Source organism: Anoplophora glabripennis, unplaced genomic scaffold (genome assembly GCF_000390285.2).
Source record: "Anoplophora glabripennis isolate ALB-LARVAE unplaced genomic scaffold, Agla_2.0 scaffold181, whole genome shotgun sequence".
Lineage (NCBI taxonomy): Eukaryota > Metazoa > Arthropoda > Insecta > Coleoptera > Cerambycidae > Anoplophora > Anoplophora glabripennis.
The window spans coordinates 777816-800236 of record NW_019416339.1 but is presented as its reverse complement, the minus strand read 5'-3'; the positions used below and the strand labels follow the sequence as shown (position 1 = coordinate 800236).

General features: G+C 32.7%; 1 protein-coding gene across 1 annotated transcript in view; it reads left to right on the top strand.

The window, feature by feature from the left end:
• Positions 1 to 16634, top strand: part of LOC108905751 (dual specificity protein phosphatase 7) — a 54611-nt gene extending 37977 nt beyond the window's left edge. Inside the window, exons 3-5 of the mRNA XM_023454153.1 lie at positions 177 to 283; positions 392 to 527; positions 10863 to 16634. Of these exons, the coding sequence (XP_023309921.1) occupies positions 177 to 283; positions 392 to 527; positions 10863 to 11308 (689 nt within the window). The 3' untranslated portion in view covers positions 11309 to 16634. The remainder of the gene's footprint in view (positions 1 to 176; positions 284 to 391; positions 528 to 10862) is intronic.
• Positions 16635 to 22421: the final 5787 nt, after the last annotated feature.

Genomic DNA, 22421 nt, shown 5'->3' with positions numbered 1-22421 from the left:
GTCTGTTCTTGTAGCGTCCTACATGGTAAATTTTAAAGTGGAAATCTCATGAAATAAAGTTCTATATAAATACTTTCATCTCGTGGAATATCATTGTTTAACATTTTTATTGTATGCGATTGTTTTCATGCACCTTTTTACTAGAATTATATAATTAAACGTAGACTTTTTCATAGGTCTCGAAGATGACCGGGAATTCCCTGTCGAAATCCTTCCATACCTCTTCCTTGGCAATGCCGCAAACAGCGAGGATAGTCAGGCTCTGGCCAGGCATAGTATACAGGTAACTACAATTACAGTTTATCTCAAATGCTTGTATCTTGTCCGCTTTTATTTTTCCTAGAAATGTACTAGCAAGGAAATCACCAAAATAAGTAAATATATTTTTCAGTATGTGCTCAACGTCACACCTGACTTGCCCAACGTTTTTGAAGACCTGGGCAGTATAAAGTACATGCAGATCCCAATTACAGACCATTGGTCGCAGAATTTAGCAAGTCACTTTCCCAAAGCCATAGAATTTATTGGTAAGTTTAACTTTCTTATTGAGATTCTGGTATATAAATCATTGAGCAGTTTGAAGCTTGTTAAGAGAGATATAGGTATTGCAGATAACTTCCATAATAGATTTCGATGATGCTTACTTTATTTTCTTGGAAAACAATGTATGTAATTTCTGGGAAAGCCTAAATAATATTATGGTTACGAATAAACTAGCTTTCTGTAATATAATGAAACTCAAATCCCAGAAGCCGTAAACTGTTTTATAAATCTTTATTTCAGAATATTTAATAACTAAGTTATATCAGAAGATAAAGGCGTTTATAGCTATAGTGAAACTTCTGATTCCATGCAAGAATTACATCAGCAATCATCAGCGTACTAGCGGAAATTTTCAGTACTACGAATACATCTTGCTTCTAAGATAATAAATTCATATCTTGGAATTATTTTGCGAAAAATTAAACCGTACACCCACCTGGGCATTGTAGTTTTTATACAGTGTTTTCAAATGAAGTGTATACATACACCCATACCAAATAATGTTACAATCCAACTGTGTCAATATTAAAAAATTTTGTGACAATAAATAACATAACTTTTAAATTAGGTGGTGTAAAAAATAAAAAAAAATAATAAAAGGGTTATGCAGGTGGTAGCAGACCATCTGGTCTGTGAGAGCAGAATTGTTGACTACATACTTTGGCATATATGAAAAAGTACTGTTGGCGAGTGTAAATTTGTCTCGATAATCTAGGTTTTCCCAAAATAATTTTTGGAACCTTCTAAAATGATACGTTTATGGAATCGCATCCTCCGCAGGGTCTACATGTTGAATATGAGTTACTGCCTACTGTTTCAACACTGGAGTATATTCACTGCTAAATTTATGCATTTATTGAATTTTGTGTTAACTATTGCCATTAATGTAATTTTGGTTGCATTAACTATCACAGGCGTATAAGACACGAGAAAGTTTCTATTCAGAAATTTGAAGAGAGTAATCGTTTAATAGAAGTTATTTTTTGCTCATTGAAACGTGGCTTGAGGACATCAGTATGGCTATAAAGTTTTATGCTTTTTTTGGGGGTGAAGAGGTCTTTCCGTCCCAGCCGCATTAGCGTATATATACAATAGATTTGCATAGATACGTATAGTGGGGACCTCGACCGCCTCACGGAGGCACGTGAATGGAACCACCGCTCCCTAGGCGGCGTGACCTAGATCGCTGCGCCATTCATGTCTGCTCAATGGAAATGGAGGAGGGTTGGAACGGAGACAGAGTATTGCTTAGTCAGCCTGTATTTTTTTTGTGACAGCAGGTCCGTACCATTCAGGCCGAGAGCCGAGGGGAGTACACTGCGAATATTTTAATGGGAATTATCACCGGGCCAAATTTGATTTGTGAAAATACAAAATCGGCAACCTACAGCGATAATATGTGGTGGCGTTATAATATAGATACCGAGAATTATAATTATAATACGGAAAAAAATGGTACCAAAATTTCATACAGGATATAGTGCAGTTTTTTTGTACCCTACTTTTAAAGCCTAGCCCAGATCTACAATGTCCATAGACAGGTGTTTATACAAATGCCCGATGCAAAAACAAAACCACTTGGTGGTGAGCAAAATCAGTCGAGTTGAAAATAAATAATATTGTTGGTTTTCAAAAATAACAGTGATTTTGAAACTTTAACTCAAAAGATTTAATAGTGTCAAGTTTTAGTCGATGCTGAACCAAAATTATTTTTTCAAATAATTTTCTCATATAATAATTTTATAACAATTATAATAAAAAAATATTTTTTTAAGTAAAATAAAATTTATAATTAAAAAGAAAATTATAAATTACAAATAAAATAAAACAACATAATATACATTTACATAAAAATCAACTGATTCAATTCAACTTGAGAAAGATGATTTTTTGTATTTTTTTTATTTGTACTTTTGTTCACACTACACTTTTGTTAAATATTTTTGTTTTGGAGCTTTCAAATAATGAATATATAAAAACAAAAAACAGATGTATAAGTGTACTTACACATAAGTTTGCAAACAGGTTTTAAACACGTTCTTGAATATTTGGTGTCAAAAGTGTGTAGATTTGCACTAGGTCGTCACAAAAGACTGGTCTTCAGAATCACAGAATGATTGAAGTGTTTGGAAATCGCAGCCGGTGCCTGTCTCTGTCAATGCTACAGATTTTTATATGCTAAACATGGTGTTAGAAACAGGCTGCGTTCCCCAAACGCTTCAATCATTCTGGATCTCTCGGTATAATTTGTGACGAAGTTTGCAGGTTTCAAATGGGGTACCACGACCATGTATCCTTTTTACAATGAAATATTTAACAAATTTTAGCACAAAACGACATTGTTCAGGGTTATGGGCGTTAATGACTTTCCATGTATATTTAAAGTTAACAGAGCCTAGATAGACTGTGGTATCGCTATATTTGCAGTATAATAGAAACAGCTCATTGTTATCGACACTAAAGCAAGGAAATTAATTATAAAATATCAATTTTCTAAATATGTATTACAATAACAGCGTGGTTCAGATTTGTATGTGAAAATGGACGTAATAATAATTATTTATTGGATATATAAAGCATTACTATTTTTGCTTAATTAGTATACACCTTTTCTTGGTAAATTTTAAATAGAAGTGATGTTAATTTTGGATAAAATAACCGAGTAAGTTTATAGGACTATTATTTTGAAATATCATTAAGGTAACTGAGAGTCGGTTTAACTCCTGAATTACTTAAATTTCGAGAATTGTTAAATTAAGGCTGAAAATTGCAGTAGGGGTACTTTATTTGGACCCAATCTTATACTGCTATAGATAACTTTTTATTTTCCGAAATGTTGAATATTTTGTTAGTATTAATTAATGTTATCGGTAAATTGTGTTTATTTTTAATACGTATGAGTACCTTGTACGTCCTGATTGATTTGACTCTAAGCTCTAAGTGACACCACCTAAGTTTTAGATTAGAAAAATCTCTTGAAAAGCCAAATAAAATTTTCTGAATAGTTAATATTGGGAGACACAATTTAATGTTCAAAGTAATACATTTTTTATTATTTTGAATACTGCATTTTCTAGAAAAATATATTTTATTAGTGTTAAGATGAATTTATTGTTTTTGTTCCTGGTATTATTATTAAAATATTTTTTTTATTGTCAATTTTTAGAAGAGATAATTTTTTACTTTGCAATTGCATATTATCCACAACATAAATTTCATTGAAACCTTATCTTTCCAAGAATACCGGAAGGCGAGAATTAGAATTCATTCAATGCGATGGTTATGGTTTTAATACAGATTAATAAAAATTCTTATCAAGTCACTGCCGCTTATCTTAATCGCCATATGTAATAACGGTATATCCATAAATAACGCAATTGATAATAAGATAATGGGAATGGAGAGAGATGGCATGATGCGAGGCCCTTTTAATTTATATTTTTAGCGGCTGTTGCAAGGTGCATTGAAATTGGAGTTCCCATTTGTGTTAGATAATCCTGGAAAACCTATATAATTAGGGAATTTGGTCACCGATGTTTACTTTTTGCGAAATTTTATTTTTGTTCACTTGAAATTGCTTTTTCACTTAACCAAAAGTATGTCATTATCCAACTTTGTTCCGTTATTTTTTTTCATAATTACCATTGATATTAATGCTGAAGGAACAGTTAAGCATTTATTTATTTGCGTTGTTATCACTTTCGTTAAATTTTAATTTTGTTTCTAAAAATTTACAAGATTGAAACTCAAAAAAATTAAATCATCAACTCAAACGTTTTATACGTTCTGATGTGAATAATTCCGTTTGCAATTTAAAAACAATTTGTCGTTTCAATATTTATCTCCACTATCTTAATTTTATTAATTCTTTCTTCCTAAAACTTACTAGTGCAAAATAAATCTGCTGAAATAGATCACTCATTGATATTTAATAAATCGAGATTCGTTTTACAAGTCTTTCAACTTGAATCAATTGTTTTTTAAATTTAAATAGGGTCGTTTGCATTGCAATTCGTCTTTATTATAAGAAGCAATAGACAACCAGTTAAACTTAGGGATGAGATTATAGATGGCAGTACATCAAAAAAAACTCCTGTCATTCCAATTATACTGTAAATAAAAATGACGGGGATGTCTTGTGCGTGTCTAGTATTCTCATCCTTAAGTTTTAACGATATATACAAACAAGGACCATATTCGTATTATTTGTGTTAACCAAGTATATAGAAAATTTTAAAATTGCAAACGTACTGAAAAGCGACAATTTATAGATATTCACGAGATTAACAGAAAGTGACATCTATTATATGAATTTAAAATTACACTTATAGGAAAATTTCCTGTTGTGTATTTGATTATTTTTATCATTTTTTGCAATATTCTTTAACTGCCTGTAAGTAAGTATAAATAAACAATTTTATGTCGTTTCATGGCAATTGCTGTATGTAAAGCGCAAATACATCTGGAGCTTCCATATTTTTAATCCGACATGATACATGTCCAGTTTCAAACAAATACGTCGCTAATGGATTGGATTTTCCTGTAACTGTAATGTATTTTAAAAAAGAAAGAGCTACAGAAACTTGAGGAGGAATATAATACAAAATTATGACTTGTTTCAGTTGTTGTATCGAACGGAAACAGCTCCATCTCTTGGTTGCTTACCAATACGTTACGGTTTAATAAAAAAATAATTATTAATGATTTTCTGGCAACTAATTTTTCTAATGTCTACACCCCGTGAAGATTCCGGCCCTGTCGGAACTCCCGTTCAGGGCGTTCATTGGGGTCCTATTGATTTTTGGAATTAGCGTGGGTGGCGTGCCGCTGAAATTTCAGCACGATACCGCCGCCCACGCACACTTAAATAAATGCCCCCACCGAACGGGATAGACAGCGGGAAGAGGATTCGCCGACCATGCCAGGCTGCATATTTCCACAACCTACTAGGGGAAGCCGAAGAGAAGTCAGCTTCTATTGTCCAAACACGAAAAGCCAAAATTCGTCGGCTAGATTCTCTTATGGCATGTCGATTTTATGTATCATTCAACAATTGTACAGTACGCAGGGTGTCCTCGAACGAAGCTTTAAAATTTGGATTCTTACATGAAAAAAGGCGAAAAACAGTGTAAAAATTTCTTTCTTTTATAAAAATAAACGCCAGTTTTGAAAATTTTCTCATTTCGGATTATGTATTTTTAAAATCTTGTCATGACCCCATTTGTTTCATGCGGCGCGTTGCTGCTAAATTCACTACTAAATAACGAGCGTTCAAATAAAAACGTGGTCAAGTTGGTTCTGAAAATTTGAACGTAGGGCGTAGCGTATAGCAAATGAACTTAAACGTCATCTGTCAAAGCGCTATATCGCCGCTATCAATTTGAATATTTTCGTTTTAAAAAGCGTTTAAAATGGTGTTTTCTCAAGAACAAAAAGTGTTTATCATAGAGTCCTACTTTAGAAATGGACGCAAGATTGATGGAATATGGAAGTATTCTATTGAGGAATGTTTCATAGAATTTCAAAATCAATTTCCCGGCGTTGTTGAGTACAAAATTTTTCAAAGTGCAGTTCAGCGTTGTGTTAATGTTTTTCGTGAAACGGGCAGTGTAACAAGAAAAGAAGGAAGCGGCCGACCTAAAAAGCGGACTGAAGAATTAAAAGAAAATGTCCAACAAATAATGGAAAATGCGCCAAGAACTTCTGTACGTGTTTTATCACAAATGGTGGGAGTATCAGTCGGTACCTGCCACACAGTGTTAAAAAAAGATTTGCGTTTGTTCTCCTATCGTTTAACTTGTCAGCAAGAACTTCATGAAGTTGATTTTCCGCGACGGGCTGTATTTTGTGAATGGTTTTTAAACAACTACGGTGAACTTCATAATATCACCTTTTTTTCTGATGAAGCCTGGTTTCATTTAAGTGGTTACGTAAACTCACAGAATATGAGAATGTGGTCTTCTGAAAAACCAGATAACTTTTTTGTCGAGGGCCCTCTACACGCTCAAAAAATTGGAGTTTGGTGTGCTCTCAATCGAAGGAGGATTTATGGACCTATTTTTTTAATGGTACTCTTACTGCGCAAAGGTATAGAGAAGAAATTATCGCTCCTTTTGTTAACCAGCTGGAAGAAAACGAAATTACAAACTTTTACTTTCAACAAGATGGCGCAAGGGCACATACGGCAGGCGAGACGATGAATATGTTGAGGGAAGTTTTCCAAAATCGACTAATAAGTCTCAATGCTGAACATGAATTTCCACCGAGGTCATGTGATATTACGCCGTGTGATTTCTTTTTGTGGCCTTACCTTAAAAACACTATTTTTGAACTGCCTATTCCTGATTTAAACCATCTGCAGGCTCGACTTATAGACAAGATTCGTGAAATTAACAATACCCCGAGCATCTTAGAAAATGTCTTTAATTCTTTGAGGAACAGGTGTGAAAAGTGCTTGGAACAAGGAGGGGGACACTTTCAGCAGCTGCTTTAATTTATTGTTATAACAAGGAGGGGGACACTTTCCGCAGCTCCTTTAATTGTTTGTTATTGTTATCACGATTATTCTTTAAAATAAAGTTATATAGTCATTAACGTTATTGAAACTGACAGCTGCTATACAGCTCGTTGAGAAATGAGGTTAAGTTGGTAGCTATAAGCTACTCCCTACGTCCAATGTGTCAGAGCCAACTTCGACCACGTTTTTATTTGAACGCTCGTTATTATGCATCATAGTAGGTAGCTATTTCTCCCGCTTGGTTTGATGTGATAAAAGATTAGCATTTTTTATGCGAAATTGGATACGATATGCACCAATGAGAAGTCCTCTGTGCATACTGATGGAGCGTGGAACTGTAAATATGCTTCCGGGCGCGAGAAACAATTCGAGGGGATCTTGAGCCTCCGAATGGAGACCAAGTCTGACCTTGTATAGCCTGTAATAACAACGAACATGTACACAAACGGCCCACGCAGTGCCATTAATAAACAACTTTCCTGTGCGCGTTTTATATCAAACATCCGTGGAAATGTAAATAAAAGTGTACCAGAAATTCATTTCTACTATAATCATGACTCAATCGTTGAAAGATAGTTTACGAGATATTTTTTCTTCAACTATAACGTGTCGCAGTTTTTTTTGTATCAGATGTGGATTAGTTTATTTTGTTTATAGTAATAATTATTAGCAATCGATATTGGTTGCAGTTATTTCTTCCTTCCTGTACCAATAGTCCCTGTTTATATAATTACTAAATAAGTAAATAAACTGCCCTACGAATAATATACTTGGCCTGGATCTGTAGTACCACATTGTAACATATTTTTTTCTTAAATTATGCGATATTTACTACCTATATGTAGAAATATAGAAAAATACAGGGTAGTTTTTGTTCTTTTCTGGGTATTTTCCCTCGTCATAAGAATCAATGAGGGGTTACTGAAATAAGTTTTTAATGGCCTTTGCAATATACAATATGTTAAATTTTTATATTATGTTAAATTTTTACAACAGGAAACAACTACACTGCGGACTAAAGCCGCGTCCAGCATTTAATATCGCCAGTAATATCTGTTAAAACATTTTATATATCACACATATTAATTAATAATTTTCTAAAACATAATCTGCCCAGAATAATTAAATATCTTCTTTTCTGACATCACTTTTTTGAAAAAGATAATGTTGCTTAATGAACCACAATAGATGAGCTGACCGATTTCTGAATTTATAAGGATTGCTTTTCAAGTATCATCCCTTGGGATTAATATCTGAATATTTATAGATATTTTTAATGATGTAGTCCATGGTGTAATTGTTTCCTACAATAGCTTGTTTTTGAAATTGCTTTTTAGCCTACTTAGATGTTGGTGTCACACAGCATACCTGACTTCATCGGATGAAAATTTTAGAAAAATTTGAGTTAGCTCAGTACCTGTAAAAATACAAAAACTAATTTTAAAATTAATTCAAGAAAGATCTTGATCAATTTTCCAGTGAGCTACTTAAATACTTTGAAGCCTTGAATTTTGATATTGTTTTTTAAATCGCAGATTGTTGCTAAGAATAATATAAGTGCACCAAATAAAAAAATGCTTGGCTGAGAAGTTGTGACAAAATATGACTAATTAAATAAAAAAAACTTTCAAATTATGTAACACCATTAAATGTTAACATTGAGTTTTTGAAATAGAGACTTATATACCATTATTTGTATGAGTAGAATCATTCCCTAAATTTATTATCACTGTTTCCCATTCTACATGTTTCGAAAGCGTTTTCATTTTCTTTCATTTTTTGACAAAAAATTTCAATGTTTCTTAATCCTTTACTTTTTTCTGTCGACTATGTCATATTAGCACGTAATTAAATAAATAAATATTTAAGTTCCTAGTGTGGCAAAATAACAACTTATTAAGCAATGCCACAAATACACAAATTTCAGAAAATATAGTTTTCATGTTTTCAAAGGTGTAACAATTTTAGAATGTAATAGATATACCTACATTTAGATATTTGTGTAATTGAAAATATTAAAATATTCTCTAATTCGAAATAAGGAATGAAATTTATCAAGAAAAGTAACCAAAGGTACCAGTTTTTCGGAATTGGGTATTTACAATATTTTTACAAAAACTGGCTCTAAAAAACTTGTTACGAACTAAAACGTTCAGAGAATGTGATGCACACAAATAAATATATTGTTTTGTCACTAAATAATATTCTGCAATTGAAGGTAAAGCGAACTATACAGGCTGTTACAATTTCGCTTCTCTAAAGGTGGATTTCACAGGGCCAAATGACACTTAGAGTGTACGATAATTCAAGAAACATAGAAATCTAAAAAAAATAAGATATATTTGGAAGGAATACGTTGAAGATGAATTTTTCGAGACACAACGTCTGAATCTGGTTCGGGCTGAGGCAGTACAGTATTGGGGGTCATGAAGGCTTGCAAAAAATGTAATAAAATTTCTAGGGTTGTATTTGAAAAAATGAAGTTGATGATGGTCCTGGGAAGACGAAACGGGACATATAAAAATTGATTATGCCATTCGATAGAGGGCAAAAAGTTGCCATGAGAAAGTGTTCTTCTTTTTTCAATGTCACCTCAATTTTTTCAATATCACAAGGCTGAAATGAAACAAAATTGGATTTTCAAAATTTCGGTTTTTTTCAAATATTTCGAAAATTAATCATGTTAAGCTTGATTTTTTAGAGACAATATGTTGGTCCCTGATTATGCAACTTTGCCCCCATTCAAGCTACTTCGTATCTCTTACTGTTTCCGAGATCCCTGTAGTGAGAAGCGAATTTGTAACAGCCTGTATATTCAATTTCGCTAGTACCCCTAATATAAATTCTTGATTTTAAAAATTTATATTCAAATAATATCATCAACCTTGTGATACCCTAGACTCCTAGACTGTGGATATGTTATTGCAGAAAACTTCTTATATCTTCGTCTCTTGTACTACATTACATATTAACAGATGGCGCAATTAAAACATTTTTGGCACTTTTATATATTTCTTAATTGTTAGTTAAATAATGATTTCATAAAAAAATAAAAGAAGTACTGGCCAATTTGTTTTCCATATTATTTAAATTTATGGTAAAATGAAAAAGGTGGCAAACACCTATTATATTGAATTTTTCTATATTGTACATTAAAAAATTTGCATCTAGACCAAATTTGATTAAAGACTATTGAATGACTGGTTTATAAGATGAAATAATACCTTACTTTTACCTGCTCCATGGAGCAAATTTCTGAAATACTATCTCGAAGGTAATATAATTTACTGGTTCATTGGTTCTGATATTGATAAGCAATTTAACTGTTTCTCTTCTTATCGCCTGTTCAAGTTTTTGAAAAATTAATAACATATATTGCAATGTTTAAACCTGTTCTACCAATTTTTAACCCAATAAATTGTTTAAGAAATTCATCGATTTTAAATTTAAGGCTATCAATTTTTAGAATAAAAACCATCATGATAACATTTAATTACAAACCATATCAAACATGTATATGTAACATATTCTTTAAATATTTAAAATAAAATGTAATAAATTAAAAAGTGGTAGATTTGACTGAATATTAAAAGTTGCTGAAATTAGCCAATAAGTAAGAACCAACTGCATTGTCGTAATAAACATAATAAGCTGTTTCCAATATTTGTGTTATAAGTTTTACAAGAAATATGCTACTTGCCCAATTTTTTTTAATAAATTATTGAGTGAAACATAAAACTAAAACTATTTTTTTTATGAAAACAACCTCTGATTTGGTTATTTATAAATATATTTGTTGTAGATGAGGCGAGATCTCGACAGAAAGGTGTGCTGGTTCACTGTTTGGCTGGCGTGTCACGTTCCGTAACTATAACGGTCGCCTACCTTATGTACAAATGTTCCCTGAACCTCAATGATGCCTTTAACCTTGTTCGTTCACGCAAGTCCAACATCGCACCGAACTTCCATTTCATGGAGCAGTTGCATAATTTCGAGCGAGAGCTGAAACTAGACGTGTCTTCCCAAAGTCCCCTTCCGTTGATGGAGCAATTAAGGCAGGAACAAAAAAACAGAGGCAATAAAACCGAGCAAAGAAAACCAAAAGGACCATGCCAGAACTGCGGCCTAACAGACGACTGCAAGTGTAGGCAGCACAGCGAGTTCCTGAGTCCCCTGGCCCAAATCGGGGTCAGTCCGGATTCCGGGATAGAGTTCGACAGGTGGGCTTCGGGAACACCCGGTGAATGAGGTCATCAGGGAGGGTCGCAGTGGCACTTTTAAACCTTGAATGTAGGATCATACCTGCATGGTGTCACCGTCATCCTCCCTTGCACAAGTTAATATGTCTTACTTCCTAATAATATTATTTTTATCATATTTTAAAATTTTATGTGTATATGAAATTAATTTAAACTATATATTCAAGTAATGAACTTTATTTAGCGCATAACAAAATTGTTTTAAAATATGTTAATGTACTAAATTTTTTATTCCAAATTCATTTATTGATTCATTTCATTACTGGCCTAAATAGAAATATTTCATCAAACCTGGGAGGACAAAATCAATTATTATATATAATTATCTCACAGTAGTGTTGCCTGTTTCGTTGGACCAGTTAAGTAGTGTATGATTTTCACACGTTAAAAAGAGACATGTATTTTTTTGTTATCTAGAGGGCAAATTTTTTAATAGCAAATGTGAGGTGCTTCGCTTAAGGGATGACACTTTCAGAGCTATTTGGAAGTTTCCAAGTCCACCTTTTGTGTTCAGAAAAAAATATTAATGTCGTCGCATTTTGTAACATACTCTCTTAATTTTAATGTAATTAACAATTATGGTTAGTCATTACCTTCATTTGTTGTGTATTCAGATGACGTGAAATCTATAAAAACTTTTCTACAGCCAAAAATTTAGTATCACATCTTTTTTTTTACGAAATTTGGAAATATGATTATGTGGTACCTGTAGATTTGAGGATTTCTCTGAAAGTGAGAGAACGTGCAGACGTGCCCTCCAAAGGGTAAATTTCTAAGATGATGGTTTTCAAATATATCTGAGAGTGTTCCATTTAATGATTATATTAATTCGTTTATTTGTTTTTGGTGTTGCGGCATTTCAAATTTTCATGCAAAAATCATAAAAATGCACATTCATGCATTCGTAGGATATGTATTTACTGCATTTATTTTATTTTTGGGAATTCTCGAATATCGTTCACGATGGTCGAAATTGTATTAATTAATTGATAGATTCATTTTTCTCTGACTTTCAATGATTACACAGCACACAGAAAAATTCGTAACTTTTTAACAGAGTTTGATGCCCCCTAGTATTTTGACCCGTTGAAGACGATGGAGACATCAAAAATGTTCCACCACGTCAGGATTTTTCCCTAACCTCAAAGAAATCGCTGAAAATCAGTGGAAATCTCGATTTTCTGCAAAAATGGATTAGATTTTGAAATTAAAGTTCACAGGGGTGTTAATAGGGTCAAAATAAAAACTTTTTGTTCCTACACTTTTTTCTGTGCACTTTAATTTCAAAATCTTAACTATTTTAACAAAAAATCGAGATTCCCACTGATTTTGAGCTATTTTTTGTGGATAGGGAAAAATCCTGACGTGATGGATCATTTTTGATGACTTCATCGTTAAAAAATATAAGAATTTTTTTTGTGCGCGTTATTTTAAACGGACATCTTTAAAATTATCCCCTGCAGCTGCTACACGCCACTGCCAACGCTGTTACCACATTTCGAAGAACTTTCGTATATTATTAGAATTCATTTTCTGTTTTTAACTCCGTCGTGTTCGAAAATATGTCATGGGGGCAAAGTTTGAGTATTTGTAACGTGAGACTACAATTTCGAGCCATTTGAACATAAACAATTTCGAGAACTCTCAATGAAATCGTTGTGACAAAAATTCGATTCAGGGCGTCAAATACCATTATTAAAAATAATTTTTCATTCTCTCTCACATTGAAATATTATTCTGTTAAGGACAGCATTGGTATATTCGTAGTGGGTGGCAACAAGTTTTTAATTTTGGTATTTGGCGAACTTGGATTGTTGGTAAAGAAAAGTTTTGTTTTTTAGTTTCTGTCAGTATTAAATGGTTAAAATTGACATTGCATTCGATTTGCATGTAAGATGTTACAAATCATATTGTATATATTGGAAACATAAAAATTAAGAAGACACTTCTCAGTCGTAACAATATTTTAGTTCGGAAACATTCTGATGCTTTTTCCTGAGTAATTAGACTATTTTCTGTGCCATATAGAGTTAAAATTATTTTCTCATTGATAGACGCAAAGATTTATAACTTAAATCGCAGATTAATTTCGGGATTTATTTTAAACTAAATTTTGGAGACGATTTTCTTTGAAAGCATTTCAGATACTTATCAGTTAGTGTTGCATATTTTGTAAACTAATTAAAAACATATTTTTTTTCGTTCATCCATTGACTAGGAGTTGGGTTAGGTTCTCAGTAAAAACAAAACTGAGAACAGACAGCAAAAAACGAAATCAAGAAAACTTTGTTCGTAGATTTTGTTTCTTTAGAGAACAAAACGGGAACAGAAAAGCACATGGGAATGTTCTAGTTGAGAATGAAATAGATGTTTTTGCATTCATAAGCTAAACTAGTCTTTGGAAGGGTTAAAGGCAGATTTCATTGCCGTCCACAATATTTGCCACTAGTATATGCGTTTTGAAAAGATTGTTTCAGAAGAATTTTTCCTGCATGCACTTGTTCCGTTTTTGTTTACAATTTTGTTTTTAGTGATAATCTTTATAGTGTCAGGCAAAAATGAGATGTACTTCTTTGAAAAGAGAAGGAAAACTACTACTTAGACAACTACTAGTCGGATACTATACCCGAGTACCATAAAAATGGGCAGTGATTCATATCCAGCACTTAGACGAGTAAAGGAGGTAAGGGGTGCAAGGGACAAAATTCCATAGGCGTGCTATTTGAGAAGGGGTTAAAAAACAGAAAATTATAAAAAATAAGTTCACTTTAGGAGGCTTATAAAGGCTGGCATCCTCTCAACAATTGTCAAGTGCCGTCCTTTTGGATGGCAATGGTCCACCACCACCCAATAACACCTACCTGATGTGCACGCCGCAGATATCACACTTTATCACTTATAATACACAGAATACACTACTGCCTACTATCTATCAGTTGAAAATGCTTCCAGAAATGCCTGCCGTTTTCTTTGGACATTAACATCTTGCCATACTTTTGTCACCGTATGACCTTAATTTTTCCATGTTTCGTTCTACGATTTATTTTTCGAACTTCTAATACTTGTCTCAAATAGTTTTTTCGCTATATCATTATTTTCTCTTTTTCTATCAGCATACTCTTTCGATTTCATTTTATAAAACGGAAACTCATGTCACGCATAGTTTGCAAAAGCACCCTTCTGGATATTCTATGCAAATTTTGATCTTGTGAGATAGCAGCTTGAATTTTTTTGATTGTCGGAAGTTCATTTTTAAAAAACTATCCATGAATTTTTCTGCGATTCACGTATTTTGTGTCGTCATCAACATCTGTCTTTTTCCTTCCGCGAGTTTCCACACTTTTCTGTTTTGCAGTCGAGTCTTATTGCACAATATACACATCTCACCAACATTCATATTTTGGTTTCGTGCTATAAGCCCTTCATACACATTTTTTATCATGTGATATTCCTGCCTTGTTAGATGAGGACGCTTACTATTACGAGAACACGCTGTAGAACTTGAATTACTCTCTATTTTAAGAATACAAACTCAAAATCTCTGATAAATTAATTACGATCACAATTAAATTAACGGAAAGATATCGTCGAACCTCTCCCGCGCGTAAGCCTATTTGCCTGTGCCGAGAGGAATACTCGGATCCGAATGAACGCAGCCCAATTGAAACACCAATGAAAGTGTAGAATTTGCTGCAGCAGAGGAATATCCTGTGCACGTCAAACGAAATCCAAGTGACGTCACACACCAAACACCAATGAGAGTTTAGAATTTGCTGCAGCAGAAGAATTCCTAAAATTGTGCAGTATCGACTGCTGTGGGAGAATGCGGCACACACAATTTTATGTGAAGAATTACGAACGGCTCGTACTTCTCTTTGAGTTAACTGCTAAAAATGGTGAGATGGATTAAAGATGAAATCACTGCCTATTATTTTGATACCTGACTATAGATGGCAACTGTTCCATAAATTCCTTGTCATCCTTATTCCTAGTATAAATAAATATGACAGGGTGTTTATGGGAGTTTCCACCTAGGGTTTTCGTTTGATTGGTTATCTATATTATACAGGGTATTCATAAAATTGTGGGCAATCTCTTAGATTTGGGCAAATTTTGCAAAAATAATGTCGCAAGTTTATTTAAAATGTTTTTCTTGGGCTCACCCTTAGAGCTGTTAGCTTTTTTCATTTATACCCTTTTTCGTTCTCATTAAATATAGATAATTTTTGGATAATACGCAATTTACGGATAACTACTTTGGACGCCTAGGCACAGAGCAAACACCTTTGGCTGTCCTGGCCCCATAAAAAATTAAAGACTTTTTAATTTTGATAAACATATGAAATAAGTGCATTACATTTAAATAACAGCTTTTACTCAGAAATTGTCTAAGTTTAATAAGAAAAAAAGAAGTTATAACAAAAAATCGATTTTCATCATAAGTTCAAGAGTTAATTCGGGTCAGCCCATAGAAAAAAATTATATAAACAGTTTTCGTCTAATTGTGGACATTGCACACAGTTTAGGTTAAGCTGTCTGCGTGCAGGGGGCAGTGTAGTGCCCATCACATCTAAAAGCGGTTATCCACTAAACGGACAAAACAAAAACAAAACACAAACTCGTGTCGAATAAAACAAAACCGTAACTTTTTGCAAATTTTTTGAAGACTGTCGTGTTTTGTGAGTTGTTTTTAGTATTGACTCAATAATAGTCGATTTACATGCAATGTTTCCGAAATAAATATTTCATCGTCATCACACATTTTTAATGTATACCTTAGATATAATAAAATTGTGTAAAAATTTTTCATTTCATAAGAAGACTGTTTTGGCAGCAAGTATCATGCACATAATTTTAGGAGTTAATAAGGCTAGCCAAATTTATTATAATGTCGCACTTACTGCAATATACCGAACAAAAATTGTATTTTGTGCGGGGAATCCTTATAAAATTCAGTGCGACATTTTCGCGTATCTACTAAGGTAAATATTGTAACATTTAAAATGTATTGCTAAGAAAGGGCACAAATATTCATTATTTATAGACACTTTTTATGTCCATGTTATGTATTCCAATGCTGACTAACTAGCGAGGACTAACGGGGTAAAGAAATGAATAAATCACTATTTATGAGCCTCACAAATTAATTTCAGATAGTTATATTTTTCCAAATACAGTGAAAATCGGTTACAACAACATTCAAGGGACACACATTCTTTTGCTTGCTTGCATTAGTTTCTCCGTTTTTAATCTATATTATACAGGATGTTTCTAAATAATTGCGAAATATTTTAGGGGGCGGTTGCCAAAGTTATTTTGTGAAAAAAAGTTCATATAAACTATGCTTGTTTCCGAGATACAGAGTGTTTAAATTTTAATTTTTTATTTATTTTTATTAATTATTTCAAAGGTATTGATCGAAATTTGAAAAATGCTTCGAATCCGAATATTTCTACTTGCACCTTTAAATAAAAGATTAACAAAACCCACAATAAAATATGTTTTATTTTTTCCTCAAAAACGGTGCATCCTACGAAAAAAATTGAAGAGACCTATTTCATTCAGAATTAATGGCGGATTTATAAAAAAATATCAAAACAGGAACAAGTCACTGGCGTACCATTTTTTTTATTAATTCTCGCACGAACGTCGCTGGTGCAAGTAGAAATATTCGGATCACCTCAAAAAATACACATTTCTCCCTCCAAAGCGTTCTTCTAATTTTGAGTCAATATCTTTAAAACTCTGAAATAAGTAATAAAAATTAAAAATTCAAATTTAAACACTTTATCTCGGAAATTAAGCATATTTTGACCTACGTTTATATGAAATTTTTCCCAAAATAACTTCGGTAACCACCCGATAAAATATTTCGCACTTATTTACAAACACCCTGTATGTGATTTTTCTTCTTCATTAAACACTTTTCTCTTCGACATCGGTGATAGAAACTGGTAATTAATGCATGTAAAATAATTATATGCGTAGTTAAATCGCAATTTGTCCCAAACCTACTAACTGGTGTCAAAAGCGTGGATGCCGGTGAGGCAGGCGGAAAAGTGGTGCATTGGTTTTAAGGCCGTATTGGTCGTTATAACTGACAAATTCTATGGTAAATGTATATAAAAATGTGTCACTAAATCCGAAATGTCATTGTAAATGGCGTCGTAGTAGATGATATTTTCAAATTCCGTCGTTATATCCAATATGTTGTATAACGCAATGTCGTTATAACCAATTTTCACTGTATAACTATAAATTAATTTTTACTTTGCCGAAGTGGACCAGAAAAATGTCGAATAAAAACTAGAGTTGTAGGGAAAATTTTTTATTTTAAATCTCCATTCAACTGTCATTTCATTGTGCAGACAGTGTATACAGGGTGTATCACAATGGCATGTCAAAAATGAAGGAGCATTTTCCTCGTCCGATTTTAATAAAATTTTCTTATATAGATAAATATTTGCCTCCTTTAAAGCAGGGTTTAAAATTTAAAAACAAATGTTTTATCTCTAAATTTATTCTAAACAAATGAAGATATTAAAAATATGCATCGAAAAGTGTGTTGAAGACCCTTAAAATCATTTAAATAATTCGAAATTTATCTAAACCAGATCATTTTTACGCAAAATAAAATCGAATTTTGAACATTTCAACGAAAAAAGTATTTTTTCCAGTGGCAGTGTTTTTGAGGAAAACGACCAGCATACCTCGTATGTACTCTACTGGTTTGAGTTGAAATAAAGAAAACAGTCCTACATTTTAGACATGTTGATATGCTATACCATTTCCAGCTGTTTATTTTATATTTTTCTGGGACGCAACGTGTAATATGCATACCTCTAAAAGAATCCTTTTTAGTTAAAAGTGATTTTGTACACTTTTTTTAGGGCGAGGTATTTATTTTCAGACATATTGGTTTATTCTGGGAAAATTGTGTATTCTTGTAAGTCCTTGCCGATTTTAGGACCATTTTTCACGCATTTTCACTGTGGCCAGTAGACTTAAAATGGTCTTAGGATTAGTCATTAATTTTAAACATTTCCTCTGCAATACACACAATATTTCTAAACCAGACGTGGCTAGGAAACAATTTTTTAAAATGATTTAGAAATACTGTGTTGTTTCAGTGCCATATTTATTTTTGTATCGCATACAAATCTTGCCATACCTAATTTTACATTCAAAATAATTATCCTGTTGAACTTTTCAGGACTAATGTGTTATGTTGTTAATCTATATATTGTTAAAATAGAGATATTACTGTATTGTACGAATAAATGTTAATAATGAGGTATATATATATTTTCATGACAGATTATAAGAGTATTATAGTAGTAAATAACTATATTACAATGAAGTCATTACATAGGTCGTAGATGCTATAAACATTTATTAAGGAGCCCATGTTAGGAGAAAAATGTTTTTAGATATAAAAATGGTTCATTTGCCAGATGCAGTTAAATTTTTTGTATGGAGGACAGGTATACAGCATTTAAATCGGCTGATGTAAAAGTTTAAAAAACTTGCACTCTGTACAAAAATCAAAGATGTATCCGTACAATTAGATAAAGTGTACCATACTTAGATGTTAACTAATTGCGTAATTTTTGACTTTCACAAACAGTATATCAGTGACACATTTATCATTTTGTGTTTAATATGGTCGTGAATGTATATTTCCATATTTACAGTTTTCTATTATTACATTCCTGCTGAATTAATCTTTATACCCAACTCTTGTTATTATGATGACTTGTATTTATCTTCCATTTGTCTCTGACAACTTTTATAAATTTATTAGTAATAATATTTTAATTATGAATGTTATTTTATATGTCAATATTTAAAAAATATAAATTATTATAATCCATATTTCTTCATAATTTTTGGATAATAAATTTTAAATGTGAGTTTGCCTCTTATTGTATGTGTCCTAACCCTTCAAAGTAGATGATAATGTTTATTGTTGTCACCAGAGCCTGGGCACCGTAAAAAATGCCGCCCCATTACCCATATTCTACACAAAGTGGGTGAGGGTTCAGAATACTGTTTTGACTTTCCGCCATAAAAACCTCTAATATTTCAAAATTGGAATGTTATTGATTTCAGGCCGATTTTCGAAAATCGAGTATTCATCAGATCTCGACGTTTTGAGATCATAGGAAGCTAAAGCTCAAAAAACTAGGCCGAATGCTATAAATCCCATTAAAATCAGTTGGTCCGTTCGAGAATATTGTTGATGAAAAGTTTCGAAAAAAGTTTTTTTTTCTTTTGAAACGACATTCGAATTCTTAGTGAAATCGAGATATGGTACTCATCTATCTTGAGCATTTCGCAGCGCATAGTTTGAACTAAAATAATTACCCGGGGAAAAAAATTATATATAATTATATACAGGGTGTTTGCGGAAGTGATGTACATACTTCAGTATGTTATTCTATATTCAATTTTAAGCAAAAAAATTTCCTATTACAGGTTTGGAAATGCTTCGTTTAGGATATACAGGATGTCAAATTTAAAAAAATTAATTACATTTTCTTTAATAACTCTCGACTACTTTGAGTTAAAATCGTGAAATTTTGTATGCGGAGGTTTCTGGGGACGGGAAATTCAAATTTTATGGACGATTGGCTGTATCTCCTAGAGGGCGCCACAAGGGACCATTAAGATCCTTTTAAATCGCTTCAACTTTTTGTGCCACAGTGTATGTCATTTTGGAATAGAAAAACATTTTCCCCTATCTTTTCTACTTAAGAAATGTACACCATATTGAAGTCCTTAGGAGCAGCCGTTTCCGTTAAAAACTCATTATATATTAGAGTGCTAATTATGTATCAGCTTCCTTGGTAAACAGTATCATTGGAACTAGTTGACGATTAGCGTTCACAAAATTACAATTTTCTGGCATGATCTCTTGGTTGAACATTTTGTACGTTTGAAATATGGAGAGGATACAAGTCTTGTTTGCGTAATGTACATTTTTTTAATTGGCATTTCGGTTATCTGCTCGTTCAGAATGATAATGACTACTTGGAAGCAAACCGAATTCACGTAATTTGGTAAATGTGTTAGAAAACACCCTTGCATCTGGAACCGTTCTATTAGGAAATCGTCTCCGATATGCTCTATGAGTAACCCATGAATTTTCATTTGAAAAGCCGTAACTAAATAACATATCAGCATTCTCTTTATGCTTACAGATGCATATTTAAAATTAAAATTTAAATACAAACAAGTTTGCAAAACAAAAACTGTTCATTTTATGTCAACTATCTGATGGGAGTCTACTTGAAAATTTTACTTTTATTTATTTCCGTAATTAGAACTTGTCAATAAGAAGATTATCAAGTAGGCTGCCATCAGATAGCTGACATTTAATTAAAAGTGACATAAAATGAATAGTTTTTGATTTGCAAATTTATGTTTGTATGTAAGTTTTAAAAATGCCACACAACTTTACACATAGTGAGTATGCTGATATGTTATTTTGTTACAGCTTTTCCACAATGGGTAATTTTTTTTATCAATTTAAAAAAAGATATTTTTAAAAAGTTCTGCTTTTTGAAAAAATGGTATTTGTTTGGTTTTGTGGTAAATAAATTGACCTTAAAGTGGACTGTATATTTGTTGACAAATGTTACAATATAACATGTCTCAGAAGCCTACTTTTTTCTACGTTATTACAAACAACTAGACTTAAGCTAAGGAAACTAAGGAGCGTGCTCCGTCCATGCCGCCCGCCTTGAAAGCCTAGTCTTTCAATAAAATATAAAATATTTAACCAAATAAAATAATAATAAATAAATAATATAATAATATTTGCTTGTATTAACATTTCATTGGCAAAATAAAAAGAAACCTCATATTTATTCTTGAAAATAAGTTTCTATTGGCAAAACACACAAGCGTTTTATAGCTCACTTAAAAACACCTTCACGAGTTTTGACACTAACCACACTGTCAGCGCCTGGATGGAGCTCCGTCACTCTTCCTAAATGCCATTTCAAAGGAGGTAGGTGGTTGTCCTTTAGAAGAACTAGCATTCCTGGCTGAATGGTGTCACTACCTGATCTCCATTTTCCACATGATTGCAACGAAGACAAATAATCCTTAGACCACCGTGTCCAAAAATGTTGAATCATTTGGGTTAAATGCTGATATCGTGAGAGTCTATTCAGTTGAAGGTTGCTAACATCTTCCTGAGGTAAAGCTAAGAGCGATGTACCTATGAGGAAGTGGCCTGGAGTAAGAGCGTCAAGGTCGCAGGGATTTTCTGATAATGGAGTAATAGGGCGGGAGTTCAGGCAAGCTTCAACCTGAGACACTACCGTGTACAACTCTTCGAACGTTAAAATAGAATTTCCTATTACCCGACGTAGATGATACTTTGCAGATTTTACTGCTGATTCCCATAATCCACCAAAATGCGGAGAACGAGGTGGATTGAAATGCCATGATATTGATAATTTTGATAAATATTCAGAAAAATGCACATGATTTGCAGGATTATTGATAAATTCGAAAAGTTCCTTGAGAGAATTAGCAGCCCCAACAAAATTCGTGCCGTTGTCTGAGTACATATTTTTGCATAGTCCTCGTCTGGAGGTAAATCGTTTAAAGCAATTTAAAAATGAGTCAGTCGTTAAATCATTTACAAGTTCTAAATGAACCGCCTTTGTGGCAAAACAAATAAAAATACATAAATAAGATTTTATTAATTTATGGTTCCGAAGTCTGGTTGACCTTATTTCAAACGGTCCTGTATAATCAACCCCACAGTTAGTGAAGGGACGAGATGGAATTACCCGATCTCTTGGTAACTCACCCATGACATAATTGTAGTCCCTTGGTTTGTTTCTAAAACATACTATACATTTTTGAAGAATTTTTCGGATCGTGCTTCGACCAGATGGTATCCAATATTTTAACCTAATATTTGCTAATAAGGCTTGCGGACCTGAATGTAAGCTTTTGTAATGTTCATGTAAAATGATTAATTTCGTTAATTTGTGACCTTTTGGAAGTAATATTTGATGTTTTTGGTTATAGGTAATATCAGAGTTTTGTAACCGCCCGCCTACGCGTATTATACCTAAATT